At 38.0% G+C, this 15,908-nt stretch overlaps 1 protein-coding gene across 1 annotated transcript in view; it reads left to right on the forward strand.

Moving 5' to 3' along the window:
- Positions 1-673: 673 nt before the first annotated feature.
- LOC145987627 (serine/threonine-protein phosphatase 4 regulatory subunit 1-like) overlaps positions 674-15,908 on the forward strand; it is a 286,327-nt gene continuing 271,092 nt past the window's right edge. The window contains exons 1-2 of the mRNA XM_083122043.1: positions 674-716; positions 799-843. Coding sequence (XP_082978169.1) covers positions 695-716; positions 799-843 — 67 coding nt within the window. The 5' untranslated portion in view covers positions 674-694. The remainder of the gene's footprint in view (positions 717-798; positions 844-15,908) is intronic.

Genomic DNA, 15,908 nt, shown 5'->3' on the forward strand with positions numbered 1-15,908 from the left:
AATGGATAAGGTTTAGCATACTGCGGGGGTCAAAAGTGGCAAAGGGAGCAACTGCCCCCTCTCCACGCCCCCCTAGTCGCCACCACTCGAGATCACCCATCTAGGGAATCGAACCTGGGTCTCTCGCTTGCCAGTAAGCCTCTGTACTGTACGGACTGGATCGGTGTACTGTGTGCAGCGGGGCGCCCAGGATTTTTGAAAGGGAGGGGTTGCATATACTTTTTAGTAGTAGGCCCTCATTTTGCCATCTTTTCCTGCCTTTGACGCTCTTTCTTAGGAATACTGGGCCAAAAGGGGGGTCATGACCCCCCGAACAAATTAGATTTCTTTACAACAATCATTTTTTTGTGAAAAGAATTAATTTTCCTCAATTTATTGTTAAAATGAAAATGATTTACTGTATCAAAAACATAAGTGCATGTACGCAGTTAAAGCTAAACCTGTTTTTCTACAAATACATTTTCTACCAACAATGTATTTCGAAAACTAGAATAAAAAGAAAAGACAAATCAAAGACCAACAAACACGATATATTGTAAAACTATGTGCATAATAAACGCTAAGTTTCTTCTGCATATTACAGAACTGCGATTGACACATGAGTGAATGTCCTATAGTTGTCCAACCAATAACTTACGAGAAAACGTCATCCCGCTTAAGTGCTTGACCAATCACGTTTCTACTATGAATACTTATGATAGTAGCAAAGATGGCGGGTAGGTATTGTGGCAGTGAATGGATTCAATTTAATTTTTACGTTTCCGATCTTTGTATTTGATAATTTTTTTTGCATTTCAGATGTTTCTTTTCTTCAAGACGAAGATGGAGAAAATTCGGATGATGGTAAGTACCGTGATTCAGTACTTATTAGAAATGTGCATTGTACGCAAATGGTATCTTCCGAGACTGTTTCGAGATGTTGTAAATGTATGGCGTGGTTGGTTGTTCCACTGTTTCTTTGTGAGGGGAGTGAAGATGAAAGTGTGGTTGGTTGAAATACAGTATGGAAAATAAAAATAATAACTTTTTTTTCATAACGATATCCACTAACCTGATGCATTGGCATTGTGTTATTGAACGTAAGAACTTAAAAATGAACTGCGCACTTCAGCTCCTCGTTTAACCACTATTCACAGTGGATTCGCGTGTGAGTATCGAATTCGAGTGTGCAACGTGCGTAGATATCTACGTTCTGTTTATCTGACATTCCGCTTGTAAAATATTTGTACTTCATACAGTAAATGTCCTGTATTTTACGAAGGGCGTACTACTAAATTTCGTGATTTTTCAGTTCCTTATCAAGCATGTCGAGATTTTCTTTTGTATGAAAATTTTGGAGTTCACATAAACCATGGTCCTCTTGAATGCAAAACAAGACCCAGGACAGTAAAAACTGTAGTGCATCTATGTTAATAGCTATGAGCATTACTGGGAACTAAAATGTAAACAAGCAGCATAGTTACACATTAGAAACTAGCTACCATTATGTTTCGGAATTTGAAGCAAATGCTACTACATTTAATACCATACAATACAATGGAATTCTGTATATTCATGCCCGATCCTAACAGAAATTATAATTTTGCAAGAAAAAGCAGGCATGCTGGAACACAAGGTATGCTTGTCCGCATTCAGGTTACGTTTGGTTGTCACCATGTACTTGTGCCTATTTTGTACTAACAGTAACGTCATTCTATGTTCACTGCTTATATAAAACTAAGTACACATAGAAGTTAAATATTTACGTTATGGTTTTGTGGATGCTATGAACTTCATGCAAATGCAGTGCCAAGTTAAGCTTCATTTGGTAATCGTTCAGATTATCATACTATATGAACCAGTGAGACCAAGAAGGGAAACATTCCACTTTTTGAACAAAATGGGCTGAATACTTTGAATACAATCAGAGCTAAAATAAAGGTTTTAAAAACAATCCACTTATGGAATATTGTTTCTATGGTTAGGATGAATAAGTTTGTAATTGTAAGTTTCTTCATCCGGCTTTTAGTTTTGGTTGCTGTGAGTTTTTTTTTTTATTTTCCGAAAGTAAGGTTGACTGGAAACTTTCCCTTACTGGTCTCACTGATTCATATATGTATGTGGAAAATATTCCTAAAACCAATGGAAATTTCATTGTTTTTGTGTTGAAGTATGTGCTTTTACATGTAAAAAATATTTTTGGGCTACTCCGTGTTACATGATCTACACTATTTAGTCACAGGACCAAGGTTCCGATTGCTTATTCCAGTCTCTATATGTCACAAGCACATACTGAAGACGTTTTATGTTCCGTGCAGAAAGATTCTTCCATCCTGCTTCTGGCCTATTCCAAATGCAGACAGACAGGCAGGGGGTGTCAGGGTGATGTCACAGATATCCATGAAACTGAAATATATTATTCTAGATACAAAATTATGAGACACATATTTTTTTGTTTCGCAATAAAAAAAATTTTGGCCGTCTTAGACCGCTTCAAAGTTTGGGGCCAAATTTTCACAAGTTTTGGTGCCAAAAAATGTAAACGGCTGTTTCTCAGGAACCATTAAAGATATTTGGATTCTGTTTTTTTTATCTGAAAGTTTATTGAAAGCCTTTTCAAATGCATATACAACGAACTTTATATGCAGCTTTTGGGGTGTGCTATGAATGAAATTTTAAAAAATTAGCCCCCTTTTGGACCCCCAAAATCTCGAAAAAGCCACCCTAAAAAATTTTCAAAATTTCAGGGCAATTAACAGCAATACCTCAAGTTGAACATATATAAATTTCACGGGGTGTATATGCCTGGTTGTAATTTTACACAACATTTTAATAAGCACATTGGCAAGCTGAAAACTTAAACGTAAGACATTTTTTATGCAAGCTATGCGATGTGAACTCCCAGTACCGGCATTGCATATGTTAGTTCTGTTCATGAAAGCTTTTTCTACACAGGCAGTTTCAGTATTAGAGATGGCATGCAGACTTCCAGATTGTCCAAGGGGGTGTGGTGGAGAAAGAACTTGCAGAATATTTTGCAAAGGTATCACGTACTGATGTTAGTGTTGCCTAATTCTATCAGGAAAATTATAGCCCTTTGCAGGTCCACGTGGCAGCACGAAATTTACATGCACTTCCTGCATCTCGAAGTACACTTTAGTTGCTTCTTCAACCCACCAGCAGTCATCATACATAGCAGCCAAAAACGTTCTCACTTTGATGTCGTGAATTTTACAATACTGCATAACATGTGAGCTGTTTCCAATAGTAACATTCACTTCTTGTTTCTCATTCTGGGCAGTTCTTGCAATGGAAACTACAATATCATTTCCAGTTCCCTCTGCATGCCACACATGATTTTTATGAATCATTCGCACTGCCTGCACATGTTCCCACTCTTTGTGTTTCATATCACGGAATGTTTGAATCTCTGCAGATGGAATGTAAATCAGTGTAACACCTGATGTATGTGTCTGAACAACAGTCTGAATGCACTTAATATGCTTTGCTGATAAATTGTGCCGTGTAGCAAGGTGCTTAACTGTGTAACGACCCTGCATGAACATATGTTCAAGTTGTCTGAACTTCCAACTCTTGCTTTGATATACACATTTTTTATGCCTGTTCTCAAACCAGGTCACTTTATTCTTTTCTCAGAAAACACTGCTTTTCCACTTGTAAACATCTTCCTAATGACTCAAAACTCAAGGAATTAACAGCAATTTGTCTCAAACGAAAAGAAACAAATGAACATGTGAACATGAAAAACAAATGACTTCTAGTATGTTCTATAAATAAGAAATGTTGAATATGATCAGCAATATCATGATATATACCAATTACATGAATTATTTGGTTATGGACTCTTATGATTTGTATATTGTTTACCAATAATAGCCTGATGAAATAATGTTTGTCTCCTTCAATATTACGATTGTGTTTAAGTTTTCAGCTTGTCAATGTGCTTATTAAAATGTTGTGTAAAATTACAACCAGGCATATACACCCCGTGAAATTTATATATGTTCAACTTGAGGTATTGCTGTTAATTGCCCTGAAATTTTGAAAATTTTTTAGGGTGGCTTTTTCGAGATTTTGGGGGTCCAAAAGGGGGCTAATTTTTTAGAATTTCATTCATAGCATACCCCAAAAGCTGCATATAAAGTTCGTTGTATATGCATTTGAAAAGGCTTTCAATAAACTTTCAGATAAAAAAAAACAGAATCCAAATATCTTTAATGGTTCCTGAGAAACAGCCGTTTACATTTTTTGGCACCAAAACTTGTGAAAATTTGGCCCCAAACTTTGAAGCGGCCTAAGATGGCCAAAATTTTTTTTATTGTGAAACAAAAAAATATGTGTCTCATAATTTTGTATCTAGAATAATATATTTCAGTTTCATGGATACCTGTGACATCACCCTGACAGATTTTCTCAAATCTGCCTGAATTGAAATGGATTTGCCCTTCTATGTGCTTATGTTAGTAGGTTAGGTGGTTCAGGTTGCATTATAATTACACTTCTATGTGCTACTAGTTACACGTTATGAGTAGAATGGTAGCCTCTTACACTACCAAGCCAGGTTCTACACTATGGTCAAGACGTGGCTGTATCATTGTTCTTTCTCCCTAATCAATTTCATCTGTCCTCATCATTTTGATGTACACAAGTGGTAGACAAACAATGTGAAATAACCAAATTCAGAATTGAAAGGTTAGGTTTGTTTTCTTTGTTATGTCATTACTTTCTTTCATCTCCTGCAATATATACAATGTTTCCCGTGTGAGAAGAATGCTTGAGACAAAAGGGACTTGGGTAACACTTTTACTTTTTACAGAAGAAAGTACTTATGCAAATCATTTTTTTTATAGCATTGTTGAAGTTCGGGTATGTAGTTTTGATCCATTTTAATGCGAAATCATGTGTTTTTCTGCGAAAATCTCTCTCCGATTCGCTATTGCTGCTGTTGCCATTTGCTTTCTGCACAAGAGCACAATGTTCCGTGTGTTAGATGACGTAAACTCCGTTGTCAGTGTTTCAAACCACGCCGTGTTTTCGCTATAAGATTACGTGTCGAGGATGCATCGTGAAGTTGTTGCTGGTTGTGGAACTGCACATTGGACAAGATGGGAAGTGGATGTACATCTGTACAAAGAGAGTCCAGGGACGATGAAAGTTGAAATTCAAAAGAATTCTGTGTATTTTCTTTCGAGGAAAACCGATGTTGTCCATATATGCTAAATTGAACGAAATGAATACTAATGGAACCTAACCTAACCTCGTAGGCATACCTTGTCCCCGTGATGGTTGGTGGGGCTATTGTGAATTTTTGGGGCTAACGTCATGGTTTGTGAGGTATTAGCATGGTTCGTGGGGCTAACGTCAATGGTTTTTGAGGCTAACGTCAATGGTTTGTGGGATAAAGTCAATGGTTTGCGATGTATTAGCATAATTTCAAATACGGGCATGAAAGTAGGTATTTTGCAGCGAACAAGGTTGCAACACTGCATGCACACTCCAAATTGACAAAACACTGGCACAACATGTGATGAACGGGTACGCTATCACCATATTGTGTGTGGAAATAAGGAAGAACAGTAAGTACTCGTTAATGTAAGAAATAGACATTATTTTCATTACAAATTCATTATTTCGCCTACAGAAATGTTCTGCAATGCAGAATAGTACGTTAGCAATGTAAAAAACACCTATACGAAAGTTGTACCGGGACTTGTACTAACTTTTATCGTAACAGTACTAACTGTTATCATAAATACATCCTCATAAATTGATATTTTTTGTGTCTTTCAAAGTGCACAGATTGGTTTCTCTGAACTTCATATGTACTTCCAGTATTCCGAACTCATCCCTTATCCACGAAAACAGCTTAAAAAAAACATTACAAAATTGGATCTGTGTCAAGGCTTCGTAATTCTACACTTGCAGCCTTATGCGTGTGATGTCACAGATATTATCAGTATTGTTGTAGGCTTTATGCCATGGTATTGAATAATTTTTTATTGTGGTTAGTAATTGAAACAATGTATTTGATTGATTGTTTCCATTACATCTACAAGAACACATTGAACATATTTTTCTGATTACTGCATTTTCTGCAGAACAAATTTTTCCATCGTGCTGCTATATGCTTATACGACTAGGTTAGATGGGCCAGGTTGGTGCTTTTAGCATAATAATTACACTCCTACATGCTAACAGTTACTATCTGAACGTTTTCAGGAGTTGATGATTGTTGCTGCAATATATACACACTTTCCTTATCCTGCATATTTAAATAATATTTTGCATAGGAAGGAATGCCTCAGATAGTTGCACTTTACAACCACTGTCACATGCACAACCTATTTTTCACAACTTAAATTCTTCACAAACTAAAACTTTCTGATCTTGGGTCTTCCTCATTATTCTGTGCAACTTGTAAAAATCATTACGGAATGAGAACTGTGACCAAGCATGTAGCATAGCATTCTGTGTGTGATGCATTACACAGACATTAGTATAATAGTATTATCATGCATACATATATATCTACCATTAGGCTACCTCTTGAACTTGTTTATTTTCAGTCATAATTTATTGTAGGATAACCTTAATTATTGTCCTTATCAATGCAGGAGAATATAATTCAAGATGTAACCCATTTGGTGTTGTATACTTGATCCTCATCATAATTTTCAGTAATTTAATCTGAATTAGATGTGTCATATTTAAGTATGTTATGCTTTACTTGCCTTCCTGAAGGAGAGTGACCTGCCTTGGCTCGACCTGTCACTTGTTTTCGTTACTTCCCCAGGCAAATAGGTGGCATGATACAATCAAAACTAAGAAAATGGTTCAATCAAATTAAAGGACCTAGAATAACTGTTATATTCTTTGCCATGGATATTAGGGAAAAAACTCAGTTTCTTTTATTTAAAATTGTATCACAGATGTTCAGTTTAGAATAATTTATTTATTTCGTGTATTAAATACAGGGTCTTTCTTTCCCCTTTGTGCGCCTGACGGCAGCACGCTTGGCGGCCGCCCGGACACCAACTCCCGTCAAATCGCATTCGATACCCACTATGGAAGTCGCTAGCTTCGAAATGACTTCAAGTTCTCAGAATTATAGTTACAATGACATTCAAAATAAGCACGTTAATTGTCTCGGAGGGGGGGGGGGGATGTTGGAAGTGTTGTCCTCATGCATCCACTCATTTATGGCACAGTTTTAGGAAATTGTTTGTTTTAAATTTTATGCAATAATAGGCTAACGATTTACCATAAAATGTTTCCCGCCAAATTTAGCGCATGGCATGCTGCATGGGCGTAAGTGTTTCGCGCTCATCTCATGACTTGAACCCGCGACATCTCAATCTCTAAACTATAGTGCAGGAGGCCTTAGAAAGATCGCTTCGCGGGCTTACAGCAGACGACAATATGGGGGTGTGTGTGCGAGAACCAATCAGGTCCGTGAATGAGCGAGCCCGGTTGCTACAGCTAGCTCGCTGCACCCTTCTAGAAGGGTGAGTGACCTCTGCCTCTTGCTACTTCGGCCTGTTTGTTCGGCTGAGGAGCAGACGACACAAGAGTATCGGCAATAGTGTGCGAGCGACGTCTGCTGTTAGCCCACGAAATGCTCTTTCGAAGGCCACCGGCACTATAACGTGGCTTCTTCTCCCGTTCCTCTTTTGTCACCCTGACTTATCAGTTAGCATTAGTAAAGTGTTTATTTATGGGGGAAATTGTAAAATAAAGTCTATGCAAGAAATTATGCTAATACCTCGATAGCCCCACAAACCATTTCCGGTAAGGTTATGTTCGGTTAGGTTAGGCAAGCATAGTTAAAAAACTTCACGACTTATCCTAGACATGTCATCGTCTTGCGAAAACACGGCGTGGTTTGCAACACTTATTGGGGGTTACTTCATCTAAAACACGTGAACATCGTGTTCAAGTGCAGATAGCAAATGGCAGCTATTCCGTGTCGGGAGAGATATTTTCCCGCAAGAAAACATGAATTGGCGTTGAAATGAATAAAAACTACATTCCCGAACCTCAACAACGGTACAGGAAATGATTTCCATAAGTACTTTCTTGTGTAAAAAGTAAGTAATCCGTCTCCACTATACGTAACTGTTACCAAAGAATCAAAACAGTTTTCAGAATCTCAAGAATCACCAAAATGATATTGGTATATACAGTTGCTAGAGCTCAAATATATCTTAAATGTGTTTTGTTGTTCTTTCTTTTTTCATTGGGACATTGCAGTAGTCAACTTGCAGTTTTGTCTCTGAAATTCCTGGTTTGATTTATAGCTTGGGCATGAATGTTTTTTGTGAGTGTCGCTTCATGAGTTTCATCAGCACCGTCTAGTTCGCTGCACTGTTTTACTTTCCTTGCACCGAACTGTCTAGTTAGCAACACCGAGTCGTCTAGTTCGTTGATTTGGAGTGAAGTAGTGTATTTGCTGTCTGCACTACCTTCCGGACTGGTGTATGTGTGGTGTATGCTCACATGGTCAGTACGTTAACTAATCAAATGACCGCTTAAAGCAGCAGACAGGAATTTGTTGAATCTTCTGATTTTGAAATCCACTTTCCGCCTAGTTGGTTGAACGTAATTTCCTTGCACCACCCTGAGACTGGATACACCTGCACTGCACCAAGTGTCAAAAAGTGCAGCGAACTAGATGGGCTATCGGTAACGGTTCCAATTGTTTTATGATTCTTTCAAATTCTCCTAGCAGAAAGACTAATTATCGTAGAATTTTGGAAATCATTGTCACACAAAATTTGAACCTTCCTTAAAGTAATGAGCACTGTTAGGATTCGAAAAGAAAGTTATTTATGTTGAAAAGAAAAACTTAAAAATTATCTTACGCAAGCATGTGCTCAACCCATGGACAAGATATTCTCCATTGACAAAGGAGAGTATCGTAGACTATAGTGCGCGTCAAATCTCCTGCATATGCCGATAGCCAATAGCAGCGCACTGCAGCGGTGCCATGTCGATATCTCACACGGAAAAGAGACAGCGTGGTTGAGCGAAACGCCTTGTCACGGAGAGCACGGAACATTAGATAATATAACATATAATAAACTTAATGGGAGAAAAGAACATACCTGATTATGCCAGAGGGACTGCATAATTGTTTCAATATTCTCAAGGTGGAAGTTGTACAGCCTTTGTAAGATAGTTTGTCCTGTAAAGAGTACGTTATCTTTTTGGCAGTAGAAAATTCGCCACAATCGTAAATTTCAAAGACGGTTCTACGAACTACGTCTTTTTCAAAGTTATCTAAGTTTGTCGTTCTTTTTTGGTACGTTAATGTGCTTTCTAGGTGATTGAAACATTGGAGCAGGCCCCGATCCACACTGTTTTGCCCCCGATCATATCCGAGAAACGGTAGCTTGATTCACCACACGCTCGAGCTGTTAGAGCCGGGCACTTCTTAAAGTCAATTTTACTGCTCTCTTCTTCACTCGAACATTTTTTTTTTAAAAATTGTACACCTGAAAAATTAACCTGTCGTGCCTGGCTTCGTACAACACTGTATTGTTCTCTCTTCTCTGGCTATCACTACCACTTGGTTTACTCAACGTCATGCTGCACACACACACACTAAAAACGTGTGAAAAACGAACAGTGACGGTATCCTCTTCGTCAATTTCTCCTTCTACCATCACTGGGAACGAACCTGCCCTGTTCCCTTCGCTAATCGGAAAGTTTCGGAATGCAACAGGAACGAAGGGAGAACAAAAACGATACAATGCAAATACGTTTATAATGACATTGCTTCTACAGAGGGAACGGTATAAGCTACAATCACGCTTGTTTTTCGTACATACTCGCAAATTCATTATCTTTCCATCTGTTGAACTACTGACACTTGAAATAATATATTTATATCCGAGTGCCAGGTACACGATTTAGTAGCGAGGTGAAACAGGTTCTGAACTAGGCAACGCCGCACGTCTGTGATTCGCTGGTGCTGTTGAGCAGTTCAAGGCCATATGCAGGAGATTTGACGCGCACTCTAGTGGAAATGAATGTAGAAGTAAATCGGAACCTTAGTAGAATGCATTAAGGGATTTCATTTTAATACTAAGAAAACCAAACCTGACCTGCCTGACCTAACCACGAAAGCATATATCTTAAGTAATCGCTAAGACTCCGCAGTATGTGTTAACAGACGTAAATCAAAATCGAACCATGTAAAACTTGCATTCGTAGCATGATGAAATCACAATAAAAGAAAATGAACTTGGGCTTTTTCATCTAATCACCACTCATTCTTATTGTTGCAATTATCCAAAAGTGGCAAAAAATTAGCCTAAAATACAAATACTTGACTGGTGGAATGGTTAGCATAATGTGTCTGTGTGTCCTTGGCTCAAGTTGTGGATTTGTTGTTATCTATTCTGATTTATGATTCACCCTTAACCTAAGTAGGTAGAAACATGATTTGAAATGACAAAAATTGAAATGGCAATTCATTTTATGAAGGTGTATCATTGCACACATACAGAGCATTCCCTGACATTCGCTAAGAGACTCGGCGGCAAGCGGCCCGGTGTCAGCGCTTGTCTTTCTCAGTGAACGAGGTCCACGACAGTCGCTAGAATTGGCTATTAAAATTACAGTTTTCATATTGTGTACTAACCTTGACTACAGAAGGTGTTGAAAGTGATGTCCCTCTGCTGCAACACATTCCTGGCATTTACACGTGCAAGTTCGTCTACTGTAATTCTCCCGATTTCTCGTACAACGCTGTCTTTTAACTCACGGATGGTGTGCGGATTGTCTTTGTATACTTTTTTTTTTAGATTTAAGAATTTTAGCGGCTCTAAATGCTATGGTTTTTGAAATACCCGTTTCTTGTGGGTGGCGACCCTGTTACTCTAAACTTTTTTACAAGGTTTAATATAGTGGTCCTATGTGGAACGGGAACACCAGGAATTTTCGTTGCAAAACATTGTTGCACTTCTCCACATTTCCTCTTTCCGATGTAACACTTGACGAGATATATCCTTTGTTGTAATGTAACTTTTGTGGTGCCATACTAAGCCACAATCTTGAACACATGGACACGACACAACACAACTTCCGAGGGAGGATTATACTGGCGTCAGTCTGCAACGTCAACAGAATGGGAAAGAGAGTGAAAAAACAGACCAGCATGCGACTGTCGCGGACCCGTTCACCGGGAAAGACAATCGCTGATGCCGGGCAGCTTGCCGCAGAGTCTCGTAGCGAATGTAAGGAAATGCTCTGTAGTAGCATGGTATATATCTAGTTCCTTTATTTGTGTAAGTAATGAAATCAACAGCAAAATAACAGAGATCACTTTTGTCGGTCCAATTAGGTATGGAAATGAATTGGTAGTGTACTCTTGTTGATATGTATGCATGGATTGCACTTCTGCGTGTTTGCGAGCATATTTTACACCCAAAATTTAGCTGTTGGTGCAAACATGTGTTTTATATATTCTTGAGTTGTGTATTAGGGCCCAAGTTCCTTTTGTTTTATTGCAATTTCATCATGCTACGTTTGCAATTTTTATATGGTTCGATTTCAATTTACGTCTGTTAAAACATACTGCGGAGTTTTAGCGATTAGTTACTGCATGTTTCCTTTACACTGTTTTTTCACTTCCATATACTCCCGTATAATCCTATACTTGGCAACTGCCATTTGCTTACTATCGTCTTGGTTATGAATTGCTTCTGTCTTCTTCTTCACATGTGTGAGGTGCGAAGGAGTTTCCAGCATAGGTTCACAAATGCAAGCCAGTTGAGATTTCTCTTTTCGCACAACACTACAGCAACTTTGGGTTCAGACTCAGACGAGGATTGCATTCGTGGGAATGCTGCTTTTATGGTTAGATTTGGTTTCCATAGCATTTCCTTGATAATCATATTGCAAAATTACTATTCACTTGATACGCTCAGTTGTATTACCTCAGATACCGCTACTGCTTTTCTCAAACACGTGACACCTTCGAGCCTCCTGTGAACACTCAAGAAGACGAAAGCAGCTACCGGTTGTAGTCTGTGTTATTCATCAAGTTTGTGAAACTGGGATTTTTGCGCAAGGTAATTCCAACATCTCGTTTCACATATACTTCGGACTTTATCGAAATTATAACTGTGATAATTACTTGCAGAAAGGTTCCAAATTACGTTCACATTTGTTTCCAGTACTTTCCGATATTTACTGACAGCTTTTATAAACAGAAAATAACTTGCCCATCAGAAGAAAACATGGTTGTGTATGATATTTTTTAAGTTTTTTTTCCCATCATTAATAGCTACTTTTTGGAATCCAAACATTGCTCATTACCTTAAGGAAGGTTAAAATTTTGTGTGACAATCACTGCAAACATTCTACGATAATTTGTCTTTCTTCCAGGCAATTTCGAAAAAATCATAAAACAATCGGAACTGTTACCTGTGTTAGTGGCAGTATGCCTAGATCTTGTCCAAACTGGTGTAAAGACCTTAGAACAAGATTGGTTGAATTTTCTTTGATTTGTGGAATGCAAATCTTTCTGTGCTCATGTCAGTGCCTTCCCCCCCCCCCCCCCAATGATAACCTCTTCTCTCTAAGTTGTCACATATGCAATTACTTCTCAAGGAGTCAAATGGCAAATTGGATGATTTTTTAAATATTTTAAAATTTATCTTTTGTACCTCTAGAGATCAGTTTATTATTTGCCCTCTTCTTTTATGACATTTTTGTTTCAAAATGTTTGTTTTCAGACTGATATATTTGATGAACCGAACAGCTCTCAGTGTTGACAATAATCACATGTTCATCAAAGCTGCTCTGAAGCACTATCTACAAATATGATATAATATAGATTCACTTACGACACTTTTTGTATTTTGTATTAAAAAAAATATCTAGAAACAGCCTAGACTAATTGACTAAATAATGCACCAATCAGAATAAAAAATGTAAGTTAAACGGTCGTGGGTGAGCTCTTCGCTCACTCAGACAACGCTCCTTCCACAACAATGATCTCTTTCAACCTGCCGTTCACATCATCTCATTATCAGATCACTCGTGACACTCTAAAAATCAGCTAGAGAGAATCGCAGACCAATATTTTAAATACTGTTGAAGTGGCAATTAATTAAATTAGAAGGTGCTCACCTGCTGCTGATCATGGGTTAACGTGGTGGCATTTACTACCAAATGCAAGTAGCAAATCCTCAGTCCCTCATACCAAACTGTGGATTTCATTTGCACTTCTAGTGGGATCCTCTTCAAGACAATATATATGGTGAATTACACACCTAAAGTTTTTTTATGCCATTGTGAAATTCATCTCTAAGGCTGACCTCACCGAACCTCCATGCTTTTCAAAATGTACGAAGGAAGTCTCATCAAGAGAACTAATTGTTGTAAGGAAATGAAGTCTGACTCCCAGTGGAAGTGAAATTTATACATTTCATCTCCCAAGAATGGGTCTTGTATTGTAGCCATGTGGTCCAAGGTACAAGCTTTGTGCTCCGGCTACAGGATGCATGCATGTTCGAGTCTCCTGGGAAAAGCTGAAACTCTGTAGTGAGAGACATTTCATGAGGGCAGTAGTTCAGGATATTATTATACACTCACAATTTGGATCAATATAGATTTATTAACATTTATACTGAACGCAACTCCAACTGGCCGTTGACCATGATGGCTGTTTCTGGTGCATCCTGTCCCCCAATCATTTTTGGGGGCATGTGGTCCGATGGGAGTTAACAAACTCAGTTGCGAGTTAAAACCTGAAGGGAACACATCGATCTCCCGAAGCAACGTTTCCAAGCATACTTCTGTTTTTGCCAGTTGCCTTTATAAGACCTGTGTGTCCACCTGCATTCCGACCTGTGGGTGGTCCTTCCGGAAACTTCAACGTGCAGAACCACGTGTTCAGTTGAACCCTCTGATTTCTGGTGTTGACCAAGAAAACTCTTTCTCCCTTTACAGTATGTTTGACAACATGTGGTGAACCCAGCACTCATTCGTTTCGTCCTGCGAACAATGCTCGGTACCTTGTGACTCGAAAATGCCCGATCTTAGTCGTAGAAAATTCAACTGATCGCTGATTCGCTGTTTCCCAGCCGCCAGTTGGAGTTGCGTTTAGTATAACAAGTCAATATTGTTGTTAGTACCCTAATCCTAAGCTAGGAGATAACCGAATCTTACCAGGTATGTTATATAACAAAGGGGAGCATCTGAGTCTCCAACAAACACTGAACTTAGTTTGTAACCTTACCTTTGAACTTCCAACATTGTAACAGCTAGGACAACATTTCGAGGTGCTCAACATAACTATCCCTCAAACTTTCAGTATTTATAATTTATTGTTGACCTTGCCTAATTAGGGGAGACTGGGGAGCTTTGAGACACTTTTTGGAAAACTATATTTTACAAGTTGACTTTAAAGGCATAAGTAAAAATTTTTATTTCATGTGATATCTCATAGTTTATTGGATATACTGATACAAAATATGCTGTAGTGGCATTAGTATTTGAGCATAATTTGTGTAATTGGAGGCTTGCCCAGTGTCTCAAACCTACCTTATTTAGGGAGCAAGGAGACAATCATTTCATCTTTTCCAGATTGAAATATACCAGTAGATGTCCAGGAAAATGCAGATTTAAACTTACAAATTTCTCATGTAAAGAGTACAAATATGAGGATATGGTATCATCCAGATAATTATTAATGACTGACACACAGCAATCACTGTGAAAATTTAGAACACACATAGGGACATGTCTGTTACACAATTGCCATTACAAGTGTAATAATACATTTTTAAAAGAAAGAGAAACTAAATTTGACAATTTTAATAAAGCAAAAGGACCCTTCTATTAATTGATTTCAGCTATCAGCTCTCAAAAACAGGGCAATGGTTAGTATTTTCACAATTACCCCTGGAAGTTAGAATGATAAAATTTCTTCAAAGAAATTAAACAGAACAAAACAATTAAAGAGCTCACAATTATAATATTAATGGAATCATACATGAGCTGATCTCAGCGAACATCATAATCACGAAAGTCTACAGAAAACACATGCTGTAAAAGGGATTGTTCACACTGTCTCAAAGCTCCCCTACTCACCATCTCAGAAACATCATTTAATAACTTTTTTCACATTATTCCCAAACAATTAATTAATTAATAATTATTAAATTATTATTAAATTATTAAACTCAATATAATAATAGTAACATGACATTAAAGTCACCTGTTTATGACATATCTTCAGAGAAACAACAAAACAAAGATAGAGTCCAACTTTTACTTTTGATGCATGGAAACAGTTCTTCATCTACTTCTATCAAACGACACAATAGTTTTCCCTCCAAATGAGGCACAGGTTCAATTACCTAAGGGCCGGTTGTATAAACATCACTAACTGGAGATCAGTAGTGAACTAAGTTCAAGCTTCTATCTTGTTGTATAAAGCTAACTGTTGATTTGTTGATCTTAGATCAAATCCTGATCTTGGGTCATGGAAATACATTTGGCAACGTGGCAAATGCAGACATGTCGCTAGCGTGCCTGTGTATCAACTTTGATCGCAGGGACTGAATCTCAGTTCAACTTTTATACAACACAAAATCACAGTTCAGCGTGACTGCAGATCAATTTTACTGGCTAATCGAGGATCAACTGTTTTATACAATCCGGCCTAAGTGGCTCTAGCATCACATAACATCAGTGTTGCCATATCCAGTGGAGAAAATTATCATGTCTCATAGCTCCCCAGTCTCCCGTACTCATCCTGTCAATCAGAAGTATGCTCTTTCCGGTTTTCATGGTTATCTTCACATAAAGTTCTAATTCTAGGTGGAAGGTCTTTCCAGTCACAGATGTGTAATCTTCTAGGTACATCTGCACAGGATGTTTGTCACATTTAG

Source organism: Lepisma saccharinum, chromosome 5, assembly GCF_977018435.1.
Source record: "Lepisma saccharinum chromosome 5, izLepSacc3.1, whole genome shotgun sequence".
Lineage (NCBI taxonomy): Eukaryota > Metazoa > Arthropoda > Insecta > Zygentoma > Lepismatidae > Lepisma > Lepisma saccharinum.